General features: G+C 35.1%; 1 protein-coding gene across 1 annotated transcript in view; it reads right to left on the bottom strand.

The window, feature by feature from the left end:
• Nucleotides 1-21,709: 21,709 nt before the first annotated feature.
• SLC6A15 (solute carrier family 6 member 15) overlaps nt 21,710-24,276 on the bottom strand; it is a 53,998-nt gene continuing 51,431 nt past the window's right edge. The window contains exon 12 of the mRNA XM_054442438.2: nt 21,710-24,000. Within this exon, the coding sequence (XP_054298413.1) occupies nt 23,626-24,000 (375 nt within the window). The 3' untranslated portion in view covers nt 21,710-23,625. The remainder of the gene's footprint in view (nt 24,001-24,276) is intronic.

A 24,276-nucleotide genomic window follows, 5' to 3' on the forward strand; every position in this document is an offset into this window, starting at 1 on the left:
CTTCACCTGACTAGAATGACAGTTGCTGAATAATAGCCATTAATTTGGATACTGAGCTTAAAGAAGAAATAACACCAATCCACCTGTAATAGACATTGTTTGCTAATTCTCAGTATCATCCCTGTCCTTCAAATCTGTCCCCAAAACTGCAGGGGAAGAAAGCTAAAGGCCCTATTTCCCTAATCCCCTGTCAGTAGGGCCATGAGAAGCATTCATATAAGTTTGGGAGATAGGAGATGAGAAGGAGTATTCTGCGACAGCTGTGGGTAAGTGTGAGGGCATCTGCAGGCAAGCAGCAGATGAAGGGTATTTTGGACAGGATTTCCACCTGAGGATTCTCCACATTAGTATTCTACGACTTGAGATCATCAGTAGAGGCTCCCTGAGGCTTTCTGGGGTCCTTCAGAAAATGACCCACCCTCGTACTGCAGGCAGCTGAGGTCACTGGCAACCACTTTTCTGCTCTATTTTCATTTCTCAATTTCCTAAAAGTGCCTTTCTCAGCCCTTATAATGGTTTTGGGAAGCTACTTGTTATTCATTTAAATCTTTTCTCTGTATTACATGAATCTGTGGTCACCTATGCATGATACACCATTCAATCTCATACTTTTCCTTCATAAATCGCATAATGAAGATAGATGAAGCAGAAGGAATAAGCAGAAAAGGCAAAATAGATCAATATTTGTTTATTTTTCTTGGAAATTAATACAAAGATTTCCTAGTCCCAGAGATACATAGAGATGGATCAGATGAACATCAGTATTGTTTAAGGAATCTAATAATTATGTCTAAAATTAGCTTTAATGTTACAATGTTGTATTTATATGATCTATCATTGAATGGCAGGCTTTTAGAACCATTGTGGAAGTGTTAGTAAGTTATCTAAAATGTGATAGAATAATAGCAGTAATAGGATTGATGGCTTATATTAGCACTTCAAACTGTTTTTCGGTACAGGATTGCATAATTTCGTCCTAAAACTTTCCCTATGGAAGCATTATTCTATAATTCTTTTCACTCCTCTGATTATTTTTTAAATGATATAAAAATCTCCAGTTAATTAATACATAACACACACAAAATATTTCATACAGGCAAGACCCTATGCTATACATGTACTTTGGGACATAGCAAAGAGTATAATTTACATGCTCCCTGATTTTACAGAGAACCTCAGAGTCTTCCATAATTGCCATGGGCCTGCCTCCTCACCCTTGCTTCTGTACATTTTTCTCCCCATCCCACCACCACCTCCAAGCTAATTTAAACTCAGCATGGACAGGACAGTTTTTAAAAAAATCAGGATCATACCGATCACCTGATTTTAAACTTTCAGGGCTTCCACTTTTTTAAATGACAACATCCATATGCCTTTGGCCACTCAAGTCCTGCAAGACAGGGCTCCTGCACATCTCTCAAGCCTTATCTCATAATACTGCACCCTTTCCCTTCCTATGCTGCAGCCACTCTGCCCTTCTGTATCAACCTCCTTCCTTTGCGTTAGCATCTTGGCATTTTCAGTTCTCTCCCTGGTAAAAATCACTGGTGTTTCTTTTGTTTTGTTTTGTTTTTTGAGATGGAGTTTCACTCTTGTTGCCCGGGCTGGAGTGCAATGGTGCAATCTTGGCTCACTGCAACCTCCGCCTCCAGGGTTCAAGCAATTCTCCTGCCTCAGCCTCCCGAGTAGCGGACTACAGGCGCCCGCCACCGTGCCAGTCGTGGGGTGGGGGCAGGGTGAGGGATAGCATTAAGAGAAATACCTAATGTAAATGATGAATTAATAGGTGTAGCACACCAACATGGCACATGTATACATATGTAACAAACCTGCACGTTATGCACATGTACCGTAGAACTTAAGGTATAATAAAATAAATAAATAAAAATAATTTTCATATTTTTAGTAGAGACGGGATTTCACCATGTTGGCCAGGCTGGTCTTGAACTCCTGACCTCAGGTGATCCACCCACCTCGGCTTCCCAAAGTGCTGGGATTACAGGCATGAGCCACCACGCCTGGCCCACTGGTGTTTTTTTTAATAAAAAAAAATTATTTTGAAATAATTTTTCAATTTACTTAAATGTTGTCAGCTAGTATTAAGAACTCCCAGAAACAATTTTTCTAGATTAGGACACTTGCACTGATAACCACAGCAAAATAATCACAATCATGAAATTATCATTGATCAAATATTGATTAAATATCATGATCTAATCCACAAACCATATTCAAATCTCCTTGATTGTCCTTGTAATATGCTTCTAAGGACAAGAATCCAATCCAATATTGTATAATACATTTAATTATCATGTTTCATTAGCCTTTTAAGACTGGAACAGTTGCTCAGGCTCTCCTTGTATTTCATGGTTTTGAGAGATATGAAGAATGCAGGCTAGTTGCATTGCATAGTGTTTTATATTGATTTGTATTCTCATTACATTGTATCAGAAAGTACACAATGGCTGTCATTTTACTGATGATGTTAACTTTTGTCATTTTGTTAAGATAGTGCCAGGTTTCTCCTCTGTAGAATTAACTAATATATGCGTTAATTAATGCATAAGTTTAAGCATTTTGTAGAAACATACTCTGACACTTTGTAACTGTCCTGTTCCTCATCAAAATTTCACCCACCAATTTGCATTCACTAATGATTCATGCACGAATTATTGCTACGATGATTGCCAAATGCTGATTATCCAATTCCAGCATTTCTTTTGCACTTATTAGTCAGCAATCTACTTAAGTAGAACTTGCCCTCTCTTCCATTTAATAGTTATTCAGTTATCATTTATTTATTTATGGATTTTGGATTTCTGTCCTACTCAAAATGTTGATATTGTTACTACAGTTATTTTGCACTCAAATTATCTTATATTTGTTCAGTAGAAGCCTGCTCAATGTTGTTGCTGTATCTTTTTGACACACCTACATTATTCTTTGAGCACATTCTTACTCCAAGCCCAAGTGATTCCCAACTCATCCTGTATTTCCTTGCCCAAGCCTTGGAGTGAGCCACTTCTTCAAAGAATCTTGGTTCATTTTAGTGAATAATTATATATATGAACCAAGACCAATGTGCTAATGTGCTCATTTCAAATGAAGCATCACTATATATTGGCTGGTCAGTGGAGAGATTTGGGAAATATATACATATATATATATATACACACACACACATGCACACATACACATATGTGTGTGTATATATATATATATACACACACACACAAACTCATACATGTGTATCTATTTTACTGTCAACTTACATATAATTTATTGTTGAAAATCATGATTTCATGCTGCTACTTCAAATTCTAGCCATTTCATTTCCATGTCTGTAACTCCATTTTTTAACAGTGTGAAATTTAGCTTCCTTCTTCCTCAATTTGTTTGCTTATTTTCTTCATCCTCTTATATCATATGTAGCAATCTTACAGCAGTCTTGGTAATAGCTCAACACCTATGGAGGGGGAAATAAAGAAAAGAAAAATGAACAAAGAGATACTCTCACCGTGTCTTTTAACTAGTTCAATTTCACCCTTGAGGTCTTAGCTCAAATGCAACTACCCTTTAAAACTGGCCCTTTCACACAGGGCCACACAAGGCCACACAAGTCCCATGTAAAAATATAAGAAAATTGACTACCTAGTTTTTACAATGTTTTATTTTTTCAATGTGTCAAATTTTTGATGCCTTATTCCAGTAAACTGGTTAAGATCTTAGACTTTTTGAGATTTGATTCTGCCATTTATTAGCATTATGAACTTGGGTGATGGATTTTAATTCTCAAATATAAAATGGAGCTCATATTACAAAGACAGCTGACTCATCCAGACGTTGTAAAGAACAAATGAGATCAGAACTTAAAGTTCTTGGCATGAGTTTTATCTGGCATGTAGTAATCACTTAACTAAGAAATGTTAGTTGTTGCTGAAATATATTTGGGGTAGTATTGTTGTTGCTATCAGGTTCAATTGATGTTAATATTAGCATTAGCACTCTTAAGATTTTTTCCTACAATAATTTATGTATCTTCCAAGTCATAATCATGTGCTATATAGTTACCATTAAACTATCTGAAGATTTTTTCTTAAGAAACATATAAATTGACAACAATAAAAATCTTGCATAATTTTAGCGTAGTATTCATAATGATGTGAATATATTGATCTTGTTAGCCTACCTATTACAAAGAGATTCTATTATTTTCAAAGTTGATTCATGGCATTATACACACACTAATACATACACACATATATAGACACACAAAACATGCCTAAGCAATGATGAAAAAACTGGCAAATTCATCTTTTAACTGTTTATATTTTAATAAAAGTGTTTTTAAAATATATTACTAACGTCCAGAATTGTTACTAGAAAATCAATACATTATATCAATTTTCTTGATGCCTGCTTTTATTTAGAAAAACAAATGTTTAATGATTGACTGTATTTTGTTTTTAGGAATCAATAATGTTGGTCTCTCATGTTTTTTAAGTAAAGGTTTTATTTCTAAATGGAAATAAAATACATTTTATTTTAAAATTGCATGATAATAGAGTATACAAGATAAAACTAAAACAACAACAACAACCAAAAACAAGAGGATTTTACGTAAACATACACCTTCCAAGCAACCAATTATTAGCATCAATTTACTTAGACATAACATAAATGAAAATAGTTGAAAACCTGTTGGTATGGAAACGTGCCACTGCCCTCTTATGGAAGATACTCGAATGACACGCAGTGGTTTCACAGATCACTTTTGGAGTGGAAATATAATGAAGATTATAGTGAACAATAAGGTTCAATTCATTATACTTTATTCTGTTCACCTATTGTTTAGATTTTTGTAAGTTAATTTCCTAACTACAAAATATTTTAAAATTATATTTGTATAATATTAAAATTCCCCTTAAACTACTCAACTAATCAGTATAGAATTTTGACAAATTTCCTTTTCATGTAGCATCCTTCAAACTTGTATCAGAATTATAATAGTATGTTTAGTGAAAAATTAAAATACAGTAGTTGAGCATTTGTATTTGAAAGTGGGTGACAATACTCATTTTAATGTTTAAACCATGGCTGGTTAACACAGATAGAAAAGCTGGCTAGATGTCGAAAATAATAGTTCACATTATATAACATGTATTATTTGACATGTATTGTTCTAGGTCTAAAGCATTCCACATTATTAATCCACTATATTCCTACATCAACATTATGAATTAAGTAATGTTATCATTTCTAATTCAGATGGAGGCATGGAAAAGTTACATTAATTATTCAAAGTCATTTGGATTCAAAGTAGAAGAGCTGGTAATTGAGCCAAGGCAACCTGGTTTCAAATAATTTACATGAAGATCTTACACAGGCCTACCTTGTTTTATTACACTTTGCTTTACTGAGCTTTGCACATACTGTGGTTTTTCTTTTACAAATTTATGGTTTCTTCCTTTAATCCAGCTAGTCTATCAGAACCATTTTTCCAACACCATGCTCACTTCATGTCTCTATGTCACATTTAGGTAATTACTGAAATATCTTAAGCTTTTATATTATTATTACAACTTCTGTGGTGATCTCTTATGTTAGATTATTGTGGTCTTGGGGTACCATTAACCCCAAGACCCTCTTATAAGACAGCAAAGTTAATAAATGTTGCCGGTATTCTGACTGTTTCACCAACTGGCTTTTCCCCAGTCTCTCTTACTCCTAGGGCCTCCCTATTCTCTGAGACTCAAGAATATAAAAACTAGTCCAATTAATAGCATTACAATTCTAAGTGTTCAAGTGAAAGGAAGTGTTGCTCATCTCTCACTTTAAATCAAAAGCTAGAAATGATTAAGCTTATTGAGAAAGGCATGTCAAAAGCTGATATAGGCCGAAAGCTGATATAGGCTGAAAGCTAGGCCTGTTGCACCCAACAGCCAAGTTGAGGATGCAAAAGAAAAGTTTCTGAAGGAAATTAAAAGTGCTACTTCAGTTATCACACCAATGATAAGAAAGCAAAACAGCTTTATTACTGATATACAGGACGTTTTAGCGATCTAGATAGAAGATCAAACCAGCCACAACATTCTCTTAAGCTAAGCCTAATCCAGAGCAGAGCACTAACTGTCTTCTATTCTGTGAAATCTGAAAGTAGTGAGAAAAAAAGAAAAAAATTGAAGCTAAAGAAGTTGATTCGTGAGTTTAAGGAGAGAAGCCATTTCCATAACATAAAAATACAAGGTGAAGCAGAAAGTGCTGATGGAGAAGCTGCAGGAAGTTATCTAGAAGATGCAGCAAAGATAATTAATGGGATGACTACACTAAACAATAGATTTTCAGTGTAGATGAAACAGCCCTGTATTTTAAGGATATGCAACCTAGAACTTTCATGGGTAGGGAAAAGTCAGTGTCTAGCTTTAAATCTTCAAAAGACAGGCTGACTCTCTTGTTAGAGGCTAATGCAGCTAATGACTTTAAGTTGAAGCCATTGCTCACTTACCATTCCATCAATCCTAGGACCCTTTAGAATTATGCTAAATCTACTCTGCCTGTGCTCTGTAAATGTAACAACATAGCCTGGATGACAGCATATGTATTTATAGCATGGCTTACTGAGTATTTTAAGTGCACCATTGAGAACTTCTCCTCAGGGAAAAAAATCCTTTTAAAATCTTATTGCCAATTGCCAATGCACCTGTTCATCCAAGAGCTCTGATGGAGATGTACAAGATTGGTGGTTTTCATGTCTGCTAATACATTCTTCAGCCCAAAGAACAAGGAGTAACTTTGGTTTTCAAGTCTTATTATTTAATGAATACATTTTGTAAAGCTGTATTTGCCAAAGATAATTATTCTTTTGATGGATCTAGGCCAAGTGTATTGAAAACGTCTGGAAAAGTATCACCGTCTAGATGCCATTAAGAACATTAGTGATTCATGGGAGGAGGTCAAAGTATCAACATTAACAGCAGTTTGGAAGAAGGTGATTCCAGCCCTCATGGATGACTTTGAGGAGTTCAGAGACTTAAATGGAGAGAGGAAGTATAGATGTGATGGAAATAGTAAGTGAACTGGAATCGGTAAGTGGAGCCTGAGTTGTGACTGAATTGCTGCAATCTCATGATTCAAATTCAATAGATAAGAAGTTGCTTCTAGTGGATAGCAAAAAAAAGTGGTTTCTTGAGATGAAATATACTCCTAGTGGAAATGCTATGGACATTGTGGAAGTGCACAAACTAACTTGATAAAGCAGCAACAGGGTTTGAGAGGATTGAATCCAATTTTGAAAGAAGTTCTGTGGGTAAAATGCTATCAAACAACATCACATCCTACACAGAAATCTTTCATGAAAAGAAGTCAACCTATGGGACAAACTTTATTGTCTTCTTACTTTTAGAAATTGCCACAGCCACCCTAACCTTCAGCAACCACCACCCTGCTCAGTCAACAGCCCAACCATCAACATCAAGGTAAGATCCTCCACTAGCAAAAAGATTAAGACTCGCTGAAGACTCAAATGAATATTAGCATTTTTTAGCAACAAAGTCTTTTAAATTAAAATATGTACCCTATTTTTTATGCATAATACTATTGCACAGATAGTAGACTACAGTATTGTATAAACATAACTTTCTATGCACTGGGAAATTTAAAAATCCATGGGACTTGCTTATTGTGATATTTGCTTGATTCAGGTGGTCTGGAACTGAACTTGCAAAATCTCTAAAGTATGCTGTGTATTTATCCATGATCCCTGAAGAGAACTTAGCAATGGTCAGCTCATCTCTACTTATATCATTATAATGAATTTCCATAATTTAAGTGGGCAAACTAATTTGATCCTGTAATAAGAGTGCAATTGTTCATATGGGGCTCTGTCTATTCTCCTCTAATATTTCTTCCTTTTTCAATACCTGCTTCTCTTCTACCCCACCTACTTAAAAAAAATAAAAATGAAAACCATGTGTCTTCTATGTCAAGTGCTGTGTAAGTTCTGGGAACATGATTCTGAACAAAACAAAACACCTCACTTTTGGGAGTTTATAGACTAATGTAAGAAACAGATAATTTCAATATAGTGTGATGAATGCTGTGCTAAGGGTGAGCAGAGCACACAATCAGGCAAACAGCCCCACAAAAGAAAATACCATCTAAACTAAGAACTGAAAGATGTGTTGATTCTATTCAAAGATTAAGGGAAGAATGGAGAGGGATGTGGATATAGGTAACAGCATGTACAAGGAAATGAAGTAGAAGAAATTTAGAATACAATAGTTAAAGAACTATAAATATAGCAATTGCTAGGGGACAGAGGCAGAAACTTATTGCAGAGAAGGAGGGTTACCATCTTAAACATTTTGTACTGTAGGAAATAAAAAGACTTAAAATGATTTTTGTACTTTAGAAGGTGTATGCTTATGTAAAATCTTATTTCTTTGTGTTTTCTTTGCTTAATGCTTTATTTTACACACCTCTACTAATGTGTAATTTTAAAAGAAAATGTATTTTTATTTCTCTGTAGAAATAAAACTTAGTAAAATAATATTAAAAGGTCAACATTATTGATTCCTAAAAACAAAATACAATCATTAAATGTGTTTTCCTAAATGAAAGGAAGCATCAAGAAAACTGATATAATATATTGATATTCCAATAACAATTCTGGACATTAGTAAAATATTTTGAAAACACTTTCATTAAAATATAAATAGTGAAAAGATTAATTAGCTAGGTTTTTTCATCATTGCTTTGGTATTATTGTGTGTGTGTGTGTGTATGTGTATTACTGTGTGTTAAATGCCATAAATCATCTTTGATAATAATAAAACCTCTTTGTATTAAGTAAGCTAGCACAATAAATTTATTTACATCATTTTGAATAATATGCAATATAAATCTAATACTGCTAAAAGTAATAATAAAGTATAGATTTCACTATTTTCCTTCATATTTCTAGAGAAAAATACAAATAACTGAAATATTTAAAAGTATAATTCTAGTCTGATCATTCTCTTAAAAACCTAAGTCAGCCTTGTTAGTTATTCAATGAGCCAGACAAGGTTGCCATGTCTGGCTGATCAGTGAAGGACATCAAAGAATGGAAAACAAAAGCAGGAGCTCACAGTCCATTACTCTGTCTAGTGCACACTTTTCTTTAATGATATTACAAGATAATACTATTTTATATTAAAAGATAAAATCTCATCCACATATAATTAGTCTTTCCTCTCTGATAATCAAAACTATAATGTGAAGACAGAAATTTATAATTCTATTCAGTCTATTATCAAGTAATTATAATTTTTATTAAGACAAAGCATAATTTAATGCCAAAAATATTTTTTCCCTATTCCAAAAACTTTTTCATGGCGTTAACCTTACCTGAAATTGTATGACTATAATTTTTAAAAGTTATTATGCTTTAATAATATACAACTATTGAATTTTCTGAAACAAACTACTTGTGAAATTTCAGATATTTTCATGTAGTAATCAAAAATTGATGAAATAGAAAATTAGCTGGCAGAATCAAGGCAAAATCTCAGAATTACTGTTTGTCAACATTATATGCATCATGAAATGCACGCTGATGATGAGAATATAAAAAAAAGTGAACGTTTCTACCCATCATCCCCATCATAGAGGTATTTGCTGACTCTGCTTAAGTGAATCAGTTCTAACAGCTTAATTTAAATAAATTGGAAATTTGAAAATTTGGAACCTCTGGAAAATTGAAGTTTAGTATTGAGCTATCATATTTTCTAAAAACACACAGGTAAAAAAATATACAACAAAGTCATGACAAAAATAAGTGTTGTTTTTGCTGTTGAAATGAGTGAATAGCAAAACCAGAAGATAGATTTATTTACTTATTTTGGTTGAAATTTGTTTGAATATAAATATTTTATTAACAGTTGAGAAAAAATAAAAATGAAACAGTCTTGGATAAGCAAATGCTCCCTCTTCTTTATGGATATGTTATTATTAAAAGAGTTATAAAGTAAAAACACAATAGAAAGTAAGTTCCATATCATGATATTGAAGTGTATATGATGTAAATAGTCAGATTTATTTTACTGAAACTAATTACTAGAACCAGTTTGCCAGTGGCTTCATTTGGCAAAAGAAATGGAGAGTAGGGCTGGGCATGGTGTCAAGTGCCTATATAGTCCCAAGTACTCAGGAGGCGAGGCAGGAAGATGGCTTGAGCCTAGGAGTGTGAAGCTGTAGTGTGCAATGATCACGTTTGTGAATAGCTACTGCACTCTAGCCTGGGCACCATAGAGAGACCTTGTCTCTAAAAAGAAAAAAAAAGAAAGAAGAAAAGAAAGGGAAGGAAGACGAGAAGAAGGGGGAAAGAATGGAGGAAGAAGGGAGGGAGAGAAGGAAGGAAGGAGGGATGAAGAAAGGAAGAAAGAAAGGAAGGAGGGAAGAAGGAAGGAAGGAAGGAAGGTTGGAGGGAAGGAGGGGAAGGGAAGGAGAAATGGAGGGAAGAAGAAAAGAAAGTGAAAGAAGAAAAAGAAAGAAGGAAGGAAAGAAAAAAGAGAGAAAGAAAGAAAGAGAAGGAAAGAAAAGAAAGAAAGAAAGAGGGACAGAGGGAAGGAAAGAAAGAGAGAGAGAGAAAGGAAGAAAGAAAGAAAGAGGAAGGAAGAAAGAAAGGGGAAAATAGAGAAAGAGAAAGAAATAGGGTAGGTATTAATATTTAGAAGAGCTGGTTGTTTGGTTGGTTGTCTATTTCAACATTGCATTACTTGATACAGGAACTCAGAAAAAAGGAATTTGAAGATTAAATCTCTTGTAGGAATGCTTACAGAAAGAAATAATTCAAATTATTATTTCCAAAAGTGGATTTAGAAAGTATAGAGTGAATAGTTCAACTTTGATTTGATTTGTTCAGCAGAGATTTGGACATCCAGGTCCCTTCTGCTCAGACAGGCAATCTTCATTGTTCAGTTCTATAAGGTATTAATTCATTATTGCAATGCTCATATGTTCCAAAATTAATCCTTTTAATATTTGCTCAAATTAAAATCTTTAAAATGGAGATTTAAAAAGGCATATCCCTGATGAGATAGAGAGTGCTCTGGAGGGAATAAATATAAGCCAGGTGTCTGCATTATGAATTCTACTGACCTTGCACTAATGTGTGTAAATGCTAGTGATGAGCAGATAGAATGGCTGCCACATTGTTATTGTGCTTGAAAATTTTTAAATTTACTCTATATTATCAGGTCAAGGTGTGCTGGGGTTTCATGTTCTACTTTTTTTTGCTTTTTATAATGAAACATTCCTTAAAAAACACTGAAACAACCAATTTTTGGAACTAGTATATTAGACTGTTCCTGAAAAAATTCTATTCTCAGAAAAATAAATGTCAATCTCTACTAATTAGTTTTTTTTAATCTTCTTTAGTATGCAACTGAATATACCCTGAAAAGGCAATTGATGGAAAATAATAGCAGCTGGGATATCACCACTCATCTACAGGGGATGGTTTCTTTTATTTACACAGCACCACATATGGTATTGCACAGGCACCACATGGCACGTTTTTGCTGTTCAAACAAATCAGGTGTTTTTGGTTTTGGTGGTGACAGTGCATGTACATATGTTTTGATGGTGGTACTAAAAGTGATCTTGGTGCGTTAAAGCAATAACCAAATCCAAAGGACATTTAATTTAGGACAAGATAATGTTTAGTCCCTTTTTTCTTTTCACCTCCACATGAGAGGTATTCTTAAGGCAAACTTTTAGGTAGAATTTCATGTCATAATAGCTAGAGAATGAGTCAATTTTGGAGTTAAGCATTTGAGGCAAAATAACATATGAAGCATTTTATTTCAGTTCCAAATTTTGAAGGTGAAAATATGCTATACTCAGTAATAGATAGCTTATGGGATGTTTTGTTTTAATATTTCCAATAGTTTTCTAGAGTTTTAAGGTTTTCTCTTTTTGTCAAAACTTTATGGCTCAAAAATTTACAACTAAGCACTTTCATTTTCATTCTGTTTGAGAAAAGGCAATAATAATTTGTCTTATTTCATTTTGTGTTGCTATAACAGAATACCAATGTCTGGGTAATTTATGAAGAAAAGAGTTTAATTAGCTCATGGTTCTGCAGGCTGGGAAGTTCAAGAAGCATGGTGCCAGCATCTGCTTGGCTTCTGGTGAGGGCTTTTGTGCTGGTCACAACATGGTAGAAGGTCAAAAGGAAGAAGACGTGTGAAAAGGGACCAACCAGGAGGAACTTCCCTTTATAACAACCCAATCTCATGGGCATTATTCCATTCTTATAAGAACTAATCCAGTCTCACGAGAGAGAGAACTCACTTCTGCAAGAAAGCCACCAAGCAATCCATGAGGGGTCCACTCCCATGACCCAAACGTCTCCCATTAGTCCCCATATTCCAATACTGCCACATTGCGGATAAAATTTCTATGTGCATTTTAGTCAGGGAGAAACCATATCTAAAGGATATCAAAATCAATATTTTACGTTTCATTTTAAAATTTTCTTTGCACCCGTAATTCCTAACCAAGAACATATATTAGAGTAACTGTGAAGTTTTAAAAATATACTCTGTCCTGCTTCCAATCGCAAAAGAACTTTTATTTAGTAGGTTGGAAATTGATATGGTTTGGCTCTGTGTCTCCATCCAAATCTTATCTTGAATTCTAATCCAAATTGTATTCCACATGTGTTGGGGGAGGGACCTCATGAGAGATGATTAGATAGTGGGGGTTGTTCCCTCATGTTGTTCTTGTGATAGTGAGTGGGTTCTCAAGAGATATGATAGCTTTATAAGGGATTTTCCCCCTTCACTCAGCACTTCTCTTTCCTGCCGCCATGTGAAGAAGGACGTGTTTACTTCCCCTCCTGCCATGATTGTAAGTTTCCTGAGGCCTTCCCAGCCCTGTGGAACTATGAGGTAATTATACCTCTTTCCTTTATAAATTATCCAGTCTCAGGTATTTCTACATAGCAGTGTGAGAATAGACTAACACAGAAATATAGCTTTAACAAGGGTACAGGTGATTGAAAACATAATTATAGTTAAGGAGCACTATGTATTGATCTTGAATTTACTGGAACCACATACTCATTTGATGATTTGTTAAAAAGAAGTAACTTCTGCATAAAAATACACATAAACACAAACACATGAAAATGCAAATATATTTTCATGAAATTATGTCCTAAGATCTCACTGTATCAATATACTAGACTATCTCATTATGACTCTAATACCTTACTCAGTACATTTTCTCCTTCATTCTTTTATGTTTTAATTTTTTATTTTTAATTATTGTGGGTATATTGTAGATGTACATATTTGTGGCTGATATCGTTTGTCTGTGTCCCTACCCAAATCTCATCTTGAATTGTAACTCCAACAATTCCCACGTCATGGGAGGAACCCAGTGAGAGGTGATTGAATTATGGGGGCAGGTCTTTCTTGCGCTATTCTTGCAATAGTGAATGAGTCTCACTAGATCTATGATTTTTAAAATGGGAGTGTCCCCGTACGAGTTCTCTTTTTTTGCCTGCCACCATCCACACAAGATGTGATTTTCTCTTCCTTTCCTTCCACCATGATTGTGAGGCTTCTCCAGCCACGTGAAAGTGTAAGCCTGTTAAACCTCTTTCTTTTGTAAATTGCCCAGTCTTGGGTATGTCTTTATCAGCAGCATGAAAATGGATTAATACAGCGGCATACATGAGACATTTTTATACAAGCCTGCAATGCATTATAATAAAATCATGGAAATGAGGTATCCATCCCCTCAAGCATTTATCCTTGTGTTACAAACAATCCAATTATACTCTTTTAGTTATTTTAAACTGTACAATTAAATTATTATTGACTATAGTCACCCTGCTGTGCTATCAATAGTAGGTCTTAACTCATTCTTTATAGCTATTTCTTTTGACTCATCAAGCATCCCCACCTCCCCCACACTCCCCAACTCTCCTTCTACCCTGCCTAACCTATGGTAACCATTCTTCTACTCTCTATCTTAATGATTTCCATTACTTTGATTTTTAGATCTCACAAATAAGTGAAAACATTCAATGTTTGTCTTTCTGTGTCTGGTTTATTTCACTTAACAAGATGACCTCCAGTTCCATCCATGTTGTTGCAAATGACAGGATCTCTCATGCATTTTTATGACAGGACATACTCAATTGTGTGTAAGTATCACATTTTCTTTAACCATTTATCTGTTAATGAGCACTTAGGTTGCTTCCAAATCTTGGCCATTGCTGTGACAAACATCGGCGTCTAGATATATCTTTGATATACTGGTTTCCTTTCTTTTAGGCGTATACTCAGCAGTAGGATTGCTGGATCATATGGTAGCTCTATTTTTAGGTTTTCAAGAAAACTCATAAAGGTTCTCCATAGTCGTGTACTATTTTACACCCCCACCAAGAGTGTACAAGAGTTCCCTTTTCACCACATCCTTGCTAACATTTGCTATTGACTGTCTTTTGTTTCTGCATTCTCTATTCTGTTCCACTGGTCTATGTCTCTATTTTTATGACAGTATCATGGAGTTTTGGCTATCATAGCTTTGAACTATAATTTGAAGTTTGGTAATATAATTCCTCTGATTTTATTCTTTTTGCTCAGGATAGTGTTGGCTACTCTGGGTCTTTTTTGGAACTGATTTTGTATGTTGATTTTGTATCTTGCAACTTTACTGAATTTGTTTATCAGTCCTAACAGTTTTTTTTGGTGGAGTCTTTCGGTTATTCCAAATATAAGATCATATCATCTACAACAAGGATAACTTGACTTTTTTCTTTTCAGTTTGGATACCCTTTTTTTTTTCTCATGTCTGATTGCTCTAGCTAGGACTTCCAGTACGATTGAGATGTTGAATAACAGTGGTGACAGTGGGCATCTTTGTCGTGTTCCAGATCTTACAGGAAATGCTTTTAGATTTTCCCCATGCAGTATGATACTAGCTATGGAGCTGTCTTATATGGCTTTTATCATGTTGAGGTATGTTCCTTCTATATCCAGTTTTTGAGGGATTTTATCATGAAGCAATGTTGAATTTTACCAAATGCTTTTTCAGCATCAATTGAAATGATCATATGGTTTTTATCCTTCATTCTGTTGATACAATATATCACGTTGATTGACTTGCAAATGTTGAGCCATCCTTGCATCCCAGGAATAAATTCCACGTGGACATAATGAGTGATCTTTTAAATGTATTGTTGAGTCCTGTTTGCTAATATTTTGTTGGGGATTTTTGCATGAGTATTAATCAGAGATATTGGTCTGGCATTTTATTTTTTTGATATGTCTTTGTCTGGTTTTGGTATCAGAGTAACACTGGTCTCATAGAATTAGTTTTTAAGTATCCCCTCTCCTATTCTTTGAAATAGTTTGAGTAGGATTGGTATTATTTATTTTTTAAATATTTGGTAGAATTCAGCAGAGAAGCCATTGAGGCCCAGATTTCTCCTCGCTGGGTGAGTTTCATTGCAGTTTCAATCTCATTATTTGTTATTTGTCTGTTTGGGTTATGTATTTTCTCATGGTTCAATCTTGGTGGATTGTATTGTCTGGGAATTTATCTGCTTCTACTAGATTTTCATTTATTGGCATATAATTACTCATAGTAGCCACTAGCAATCCTTTCAATTTCTGCAGTATCAATTGTAATGGTTACATTTCTCATCTCTAATTTTATTTATCTGGGTCTTCTCCCTTTTTTCTTTGTAAGTCTGACTAAAGGTTTGTCAATTTTGTTTATCTTTTCAAAAAGCCAACTTTTTGTTTTGTTGATATTTTATATTTTCTTCATTTCAAATGCATTTACTTCTGCTCTGATCTTTATTATTATGTTTTTCTACCACTAATTTTAGTTTTGGATTGCTCTTCCTTTTCTAATTACTTAAGATGCATCATTAGGTTGTTTATTTGAAGTTATTCTCCTTTTTTGATGTGAGGACTTATAGCTATATATGTTCCTTTTAGTATTGTTTTCACTGTATCCCATGAGTTTTGGTATGCTGTGTTTCAATTATCATTTGTTTCCAGAAATCTTAAATTTTCTTCTGAATTTCTTCATCGACTCACTGGTCATTCAGGACCATATAATTTACTTTCAATGTGTTTGTATAGTTTCCAAAATTTCTCTTGTTATTGATCTCTAGTATTATTCCACTGTAGCCGGATACAATGCTTGACATTATTTCATTTTCTTGAATGTTTTAAGACTTGTTTTGTGACCTAATGTATGATGTATCTTTTAGAATGATTCATGTGCTGAGGAGAAGAATGTGTATTCTAAAGCTGATGCATGAAATTTTCTGTAAATATCTATAAGGTTCATATTTGGTCTATAGTGCAGATTAATTCTGATTTTTTTTGTTTATTTTCTGTCTGGGAGATCTGTTCAATGCTAAAAATGGGGTCTTGAAGTCTCTGGCTATTATTTTATTGGAATTTCTATCTCTCTTTAGATCCGATAATATTTGCTTTATATATCTGGATTCTTCCATTTTGGCCGCATATATATTTATAATTGTTATATTTTCTGACTGAATTTACCCCTTTATCATTAAATAATGACCTTCTTTGTATTTTCTTATAGTTTTTGTATTGAAATCTATTTTGTCTGACATAAGTATAGCTACTCTTGCTCTTTTTTTGTTTGTTTCCAATGATTGGGAATATCTTTTTCCACCTTTTATTTTCAGTCTACATGTATTTTTATAAGTGAAGTGTGTTTCTTGTAGGTGACAGATTATTTGTTCTTGTTTTTTCATCCATTCAGCCACTCTATGTCTTTTGCTTGGAATATTTAGTTCATTTATAATCAATGTTATTATTGATAAGCAAGGACTTCCTCTTGCCATTTTGCTAAATTTTTTCCAGTTGTTTCATTGTCTTCTCTTTTTTCTTTTCTTCCTGTCTTCCTCTTAGTGAATATTGTTTTCTCTGGTGGCATGATTTAATTTTTTGCTTTTTGTATATCCAATGTATGTTTTTCAATTTGAGGTTACCATGAAGCTTGCAAATATTATCTTATAATACATTATTTTAAAATGATGACAACTTAACACTAATTGTATAAATGAACAAATATGCCAGAAGAAACCTTATAAAAACTCTACACTGTAATTTAATCCCCTACTTTAAAAATTGTTTTTATTTCTCTTCATATCTTATCATACTATGTCTGAAAAGCTGTTGTACTCATTTTTAATGTTTCATCATTTAGTCTTTCTACTTAAGGTGAGTATTTTACACACCCCAATTACAATGTTATAATATTCTATGCTTTTCTATGAGCTTACTATTACCTGTGAGTTTTGTATCTTCTTGCTTATTAACATTATTTTCTTCCAAATTGAAGAACTCCCTTTAGCACTTTTTGTAGAAGAGGTCTGGTATGAATGAAATCTCTCAGCTTTTGTTTGCTTGGGAAAGCCTTTATTTTTCCTTCAGGCTTGAAGAATATATTTGCCAGATATACCATACTAGGGTAAAGGTTTTTTTTTTCTGATTTTATTTTTGGCTTCAGCACTTTAAATATGGTATGCCACTCTATTTTGGCCTGTAATCTTTCCATTGAAAAGCCTACTGCCAGACATACTGGCATTCCATTATATGTTATTTACTTCCTTTCTCCTGCTGCTTTTAGGAGCCTTTCTTTATCCTTGATCTTTGAGAGTTTGATTATTACATGCATCAAAATAGTTTTCTTTGGCTTAAATCTGCTTGGTGTCCTATAACCTTGTTGCATTTGAAAACCGATATTTCTAGGTTTAGGAAGTTCTCTATTATTATCCCTTTGAATGAATTTCTACCCTTGTCTCTTTCTCTATCTCCTCTTTAAGGGCAATAACTCTTAGATTTGCCCTTTTAGGCTATTTTCTATATCTTATTGACATGCTTGATTCTTTTTATTTTCTTATGTCTCCTCTGACTGTATATCAAACAGCCTGTCTTCAAGCTTACTAATTCTTTCTTCTGCTTGATCAGTTCTGCTATTAAGAGATTGATGCATTTTCTGTATGTCAATTGCACTTTTCAACTCCAGAATTTCTGCTTCTTTTTAATTATTTCAATCTCTTTGTTAAATTTATCTGATAGAATTCAGAATTTTTTCTTTGTATTATCTTCAATTTCTTTGAGTTTCCTCAAAACAACAATTTAAAATTATCTGTACGAATGATCACATATCTCTTTTTCTCCAGGACTGGTCCCTGGTGCTTTTTAGTTCATTTAGCTAGCTCATGTGTTTCTGAATCATCTTGATGCTTATGGATGGTCAATGCTTCTGGGCATTGATGAGTCAGATATTAATTGTACTCTTTGCAGTCTGGGCTTGTTTGTGCCTGTCCTTCTTGAGAAGGCTTTCCAGATACTCAAAAGGACTTGTGCCTGAAGCCCAGTAATGCTGTTTTTTGTTTGTTTGTTTGTTTGTTTGTTTGTTTTCAGATTCATAGAGATACTCCCTTGGTGACTTGAATAAGATCTGGGAGCATTTTCTGGATTACCAGGGAGAGACATGTGTTCTCTTCCCTTAATTTCTCTCAAATAAATGGAGTCTCTCTTTGTACTGAGCCACCTGGAACTGGGAGTGTGGCATTGCAAGTACCCCTGTGGCCACCACCACTAGAACTATGCTGGGTTTGACCTGAAGCCAGCACAACACTATGTCTCATCCATTGCCTTCTGTAACCACCACCTGGCTACCAATTGTGTTCACTCAAGGCCCTACAGCTCCATAATAGGTAGGTAGCAAAGCCAACCAGGTTTTGGTCCTTCCTTTCAGGTGTTGGGTTCTCTCAGGTCCCAGACAGGTCCAGAGATGCTGTCTGGGAGGCAAGGATTGGAGTCAAAAATCTTAAAAATTTACCCAATGTTCTACTCTTCTGCAGCTAAGCTGGCACTCAAACCACAAGACAAAATTCTCTCCACTCTTCCCTCCTCTTTCCTCAGTCAGAGGAGCCTCTCTCTGTGGCCACCACCACCACCAGCCCATAAGGTGCTCTGCCAGACCAACACTGATGTTCACTTAAAGACCAAGGACTCTTCAGTCAGCTTGTGGTGGATGCTGCCAAGACTGAGACTCACCCTTCAGAAAAGTGGGCTCCCGTCTGGCCAAGAGGTGGTCCACAAATGTTGTCCAAGAGCCTAGTCCTTGGCTCAGAGACCCCAAGACCCTGCTTGTTGCCCTAGCCCATTGTAGCCGAGCTGGTACCCAAGGTGCAAGACAAAGTCATCTTTATTTTCTCCCTGATTTCCTTAAACAGAAGGAGTGTTTTACCATTGTCACTAGAGCTGGGAGTGTGCTGGGTCACATCTGAAGCCAGTACATCTCAGAGCCCAAGGCCCATGGCATACTACCTGGGAATCACTACTGGTTATTCAAGGCACAAGGGCTCTTTAGTCAGCATGTGGTAAATCCTGCCAGGACTGGGTCTTTTCCTTCAGGGCAGAAGGCTCCCTTTTGGCCCAGGATGTGTCTAGAAATGTCACCAAGGAGCTAGGGTCTGGAATGGGGACCTCACAGCTCTACCCTGTGCCCTAACCTACTGTGGCTGAGCTGGTATCCAAGATGGAAGATACAGTCCTTCTTACTGTTTGATGTCTCCTCAGGCAAAAGGAAGCAGTCATTTTTTTTGCTGCAAGTCACACTGCCTGGGGTTGGGGGAGTGGTGGCACAAGCACTACTCCCTTAACCACCCAGGCCGGTGTTTCCCTAGGTCATGTGCCACCCTAGTCCACCCTAGTCCCAGCCCAGCAGTAGGAATTGCCTAGGAATTGCAGTCCTTGTGTCCTAGACTGCCTTTCAAATTTACCTAGGACCCCAGAGCACTTTGGCCCATGTTGGTGAGGCTTGCTGGGAAACCCAAGTTTTGACTGCTGGGATGGGTGATTTCCTTCCGGATATGTCTGGTCCAAATGCTCTCTCTGTGCACAGGTGCTGACTCAGCCCAGCACAGCTTTTCTCTCCACTGTGGCAGGGCAGCACTGAGTTAAATTTAAAAGTCCCTTAGTCAATGTGCTTTCCCTTCCCCAAGTGCACAGACTGCACAGCAGGCCCTCTGTTAGGGAATGGGAAAGGGGTGGCTTCAGCAATTCAAGAATGTCCCCTACCCTCTTCAATGCCTCTTTCAGCAATATGAAGTTAAAACCAGTATTGTGAATGTTCACCTGATTTTTTTGTTCTTGTGATCGTGCTTTTCTGTGTACATGCAGTTGTTAAAATTTGGTGTTCCTGCAAGGAAGATAAAAGGTGTAGGCTTCTATTCCACCATCTTGCTCCACCCCCTCATCCTTTTCTTCTACTTTATTATCCCTCCCGTCACAGTCCTTAGTCTACTTTCTGTTTGAAGACAGACAAATCTTGGCTACATCACATGGAGGTGCAACTTTAGGCCAGAGTTTATAGAAGTAGTGGAAAGTAATACAAATTCAAAAGCCTCAAATTTTACAGTATAGAGAAGGCTATTTCAAACTACCATTTGTTGATTAACTCTTACATTGCCTGGGAAAAGGCAGGTAGCAGGTCTCACTAGCAAAGAAGAGAAAATGGAAAATAATGAAGAGCATTTATACTCTAATTATAATGGTGTCTTGCATAAAGTACTTAGAATAAGTTAGAATTTTAGTTAATAGAACCTGAGTGAATAAATCAATAAATAAGTGTACAGTTGAAGAACTGACTGCATGAAGGAAGCAAAAAGAAGATAACTTTGTTCATTTTTCTTTAACTTCTTTGGCCAGATTTCCTTATCTGCCAAGTGAAACCATAATAAGGGTTTTAAATTCTATTTCAATTCAAAAATAAGATTCCTGCATTGTTCATATTACTCAGTGAATAGAAGGATGGAGAAATAATTCCTAGTGCAAGGCAGGTACCCAAATTGTAGATTATATCAAAAGGAAATGAAATCAGCACTTCATAGAAAGATCTGTGCTCCCACGTGCATTGCAGCATTATTCATAATAGCCAAGATATGGAAACAATTTAAGTGTCGATCAATGGATGAATGAATAAAGAAATTGTGACATATATACACAATGGAATATTATACCATTTGCGAAAGCATGGATAAACTCGGAGAACATTATGCTAAGTGAAGTAAGCCAGACACAGAAAGAAATATAGCATGACCTCACTTATATGTAGAAACGTTAAAAAAAAAAAAAAAAAGTCAAGTATATGGAAACAGAGAGTAGAACAGTTGATTACCAGGAGTGGGAAGAAGGTGAAACTGGGGAGAAGTAGCTCAAAAGATTCAAAGTTATATAGGATGAATAACTCTAGAGGTCTCATGTAAAACATGAAAATAATAGTTAATAATATTGCATTGAATACTGAAAAAATTGCTAAAAGAATAGATTTTAGGTGCACTTGCCACCAGAAAACGTAACTATGGGAGATGATGGACAAGTTAATCACTGCAACTATGTTTATGTATAGCAAAACAGCATATTGTACACCTTAGATATATACTTTATTTGCTTTCACTATATTTATATACGTCAGAACAGCATGTTGTACGCCTTAGATATATACTTATTTTTTTTAAGAGCCTCCATGGCAAGAGAGCGAGAGAAGAAGAATGGTGCTATTTGGCAGTACATTATTGTGTTACTGTTAAAGTCTGGCAGGTTAAGCATTAAAGATTAGGGTACCATATAAAAATATTGCCTCAACACAAAAATAAACAAAATTTTTATTACTTCAGCTTCTGAAATAATGAAGCACATTTGTGAGTATTCATAATAAAATGCTGTCCAAAATAAATTATTCACAGAAATAGGTAAGATATAGAAGAGAGAATATAGAATGCTGTCATTTATGCAATATATTGTATTTCCAGACGGATACAGAAGAAACTGGCAATGGTGATTGCCTTTAAAGGTGGACAACGGATGGCTAGAAGAAATGTTGGATGAGAACTTACTTCACACTGAATTGTCATAATTTTTTAGTTTTGTATAATGTGCATATACTGCCTATTTATAAAATATTAAACATTTTTAAAGGGATACAAAACACAATATTCATGAATATATTTTGAAAGACTAAAAATTTATGCACCAGTGGAATTAATATTTTAAATGCTGTGATACTGTTTATTAACATCTATCTATAGCAGAGCGAGAATACTGGCTGAAATAAATCAATAGATATGGCATGTGTATTACCTGATCTATTTTGCTGCTATATCCATCATTGTTTTAAAAATGTAACGATCTGGTGGTAGGATAAATGAAAGATTTTTAACTAGAGGGCACTCAGTGAGGTTCCTCTGCTCTATCCAATTTCATATATACAAGTTTTATTTAAAAATCATAGTCTTTTATACTTTGCAGACAATATTGAATCAGCAAGCAGTCAATTGTACACATGGTTTCTTGGGAGGCTGTAAGTACTTTTCCAAGAATCATAAGACTACATAAGAACACCATCGAACCATAATACTCTATTTTTCCTTTGTCTCTGAAGCGGTGGTAACTCTATTCAATTAATGTAATTAATCCCACTTGGAATGTGATGTTTAGTTATTATGAAATGCCTAAGTGCTGACTGAAATGAAAGACAATCCAGTTCAGGTGATACAAAGAAAATCAATGTGAAAAACAAACATCATTTTTAAACTTTGTTTATTTGTAGATTAAAATGTAATGCATTACAATTTTAACAATCACTTAAAAATGATTTATATTTGCATAAAACAGAAGCAAAACAGAAATATATTAATTAAAATGCCATCTTGCTTCAAGTTTTCAAATCAGTACTTTAAGTACTTAAATGCATTGCAAGTATATTGTATAAATATACTATGAATAATCTTGAAACCACAATAAATATCAAGTAGGTTTTTAGGCACACGGCATAAGAAAAATGCAGAATCTGCATAATTCTTGAGAGTGCTGAGTTACTCACTCTTAGTTCATTTTCACACATATATTTTACACAAAATATACAGCCATCACTCACATGATTCTCGGTCACCTCTGAATCTCATCTTTCATCCCAGCATTAGTGCCTTCTCATGCTTTGATGCTATTGCTCTATACAGCTATTACATAAGAAAATATTTTGCAGTTTTCTTCAACTAATTGCCTAAGAAGGTATCAATGCTACTAAAATCAATACAGCCTATCTACATAATATATTCATGGAAATGTGCTGAGAGGCACCCACTTATAGAACTGCTCATTGTGATCCTGGAAGTTACCCTGAAGGCAAACTTATAAATTTTAAGGTATACCATTTTTAATTGCCAACACTGCTAAACCCAGAAATTATTAGAAACTGAGGTAATACCATTTTTTTAAGAGATAGAAATATTTGAAAATACACCAAATGTACTTTTAAAAAAATCCTGGCAAACATGTACCTCAGCCCTCCTAAGATTTGTCTGCAATCCTTTCTGCACAAATGTAAACCAAAGAATCCAGAAGAATGCTCAAGTTGAACTGATATATACTGTTAGGATTAAAGATCACAGCCAAGGAACACCTGAGATTGCCCTCTGATAAGTGAAGCCTAATGCTTCTCTTACTAGGGCCAATGTTCATTGGTAAAAATGAACCAAATAAAACCCACTGACTTTTCCCCCAGCTACAAATCAGATTCTGGCATATCTGGCATAATATCTGCCATCAAGTACCCTATTCCGTACCGTCCATTGGGAGCAGTATCCAGAGTTGGGGATCCACTCTGTTTTCGATAAATATTTTTACCAAAATTTGGAGATGGCATCTCGCTTGATATTTTTCCATGAATGAGGCTTGTATCATCGCCCTCTAAGTTCACAGGCTCGTTCAGGACCCTTCCTCTCTTATAGGTCACAGATGCTAAATTACCAGAACTATCATCTATAAGGTTGAAGCGACGAACAATGAAGACTACAGGGACCGGGAGTATTGCAAAGACAACCAGAGAGACACAAACAACCAGTCCCCACGTTGGATAGCTCAGAAATTCTTCAGATGCCTGTTAAAGAAGAAAATAATAATTATTAGTAATCTATCTTTCTTTGCACATACATAAAATATTGTACTTGCTTCAAGTTTGTAAGCGAAGAATCTGGGCTGGCTTTGTGACTTGCTTTGACCAGTAGAAAGCAGTGGAAGTGACACTCAGCAGCTTCCAAGACTAGCCCTTAAAGGCCTTCCGATTTCTGCTTCTTTCTTAGAATGTTGCCCTGAATCCATGATGCTTGGAAACGTTATAAGTGAAAGACCACCTAAAGAGAGAGCCCAGCTCTCC

Source organism: Pongo pygmaeus, chromosome 10 (genome assembly GCF_028885625.2).
Source record: "Pongo pygmaeus isolate AG05252 chromosome 10, NHGRI_mPonPyg2-v2.0_pri, whole genome shotgun sequence".
Lineage (NCBI taxonomy): Eukaryota > Metazoa > Chordata > Mammalia > Primates > Hominidae > Pongo > Pongo pygmaeus.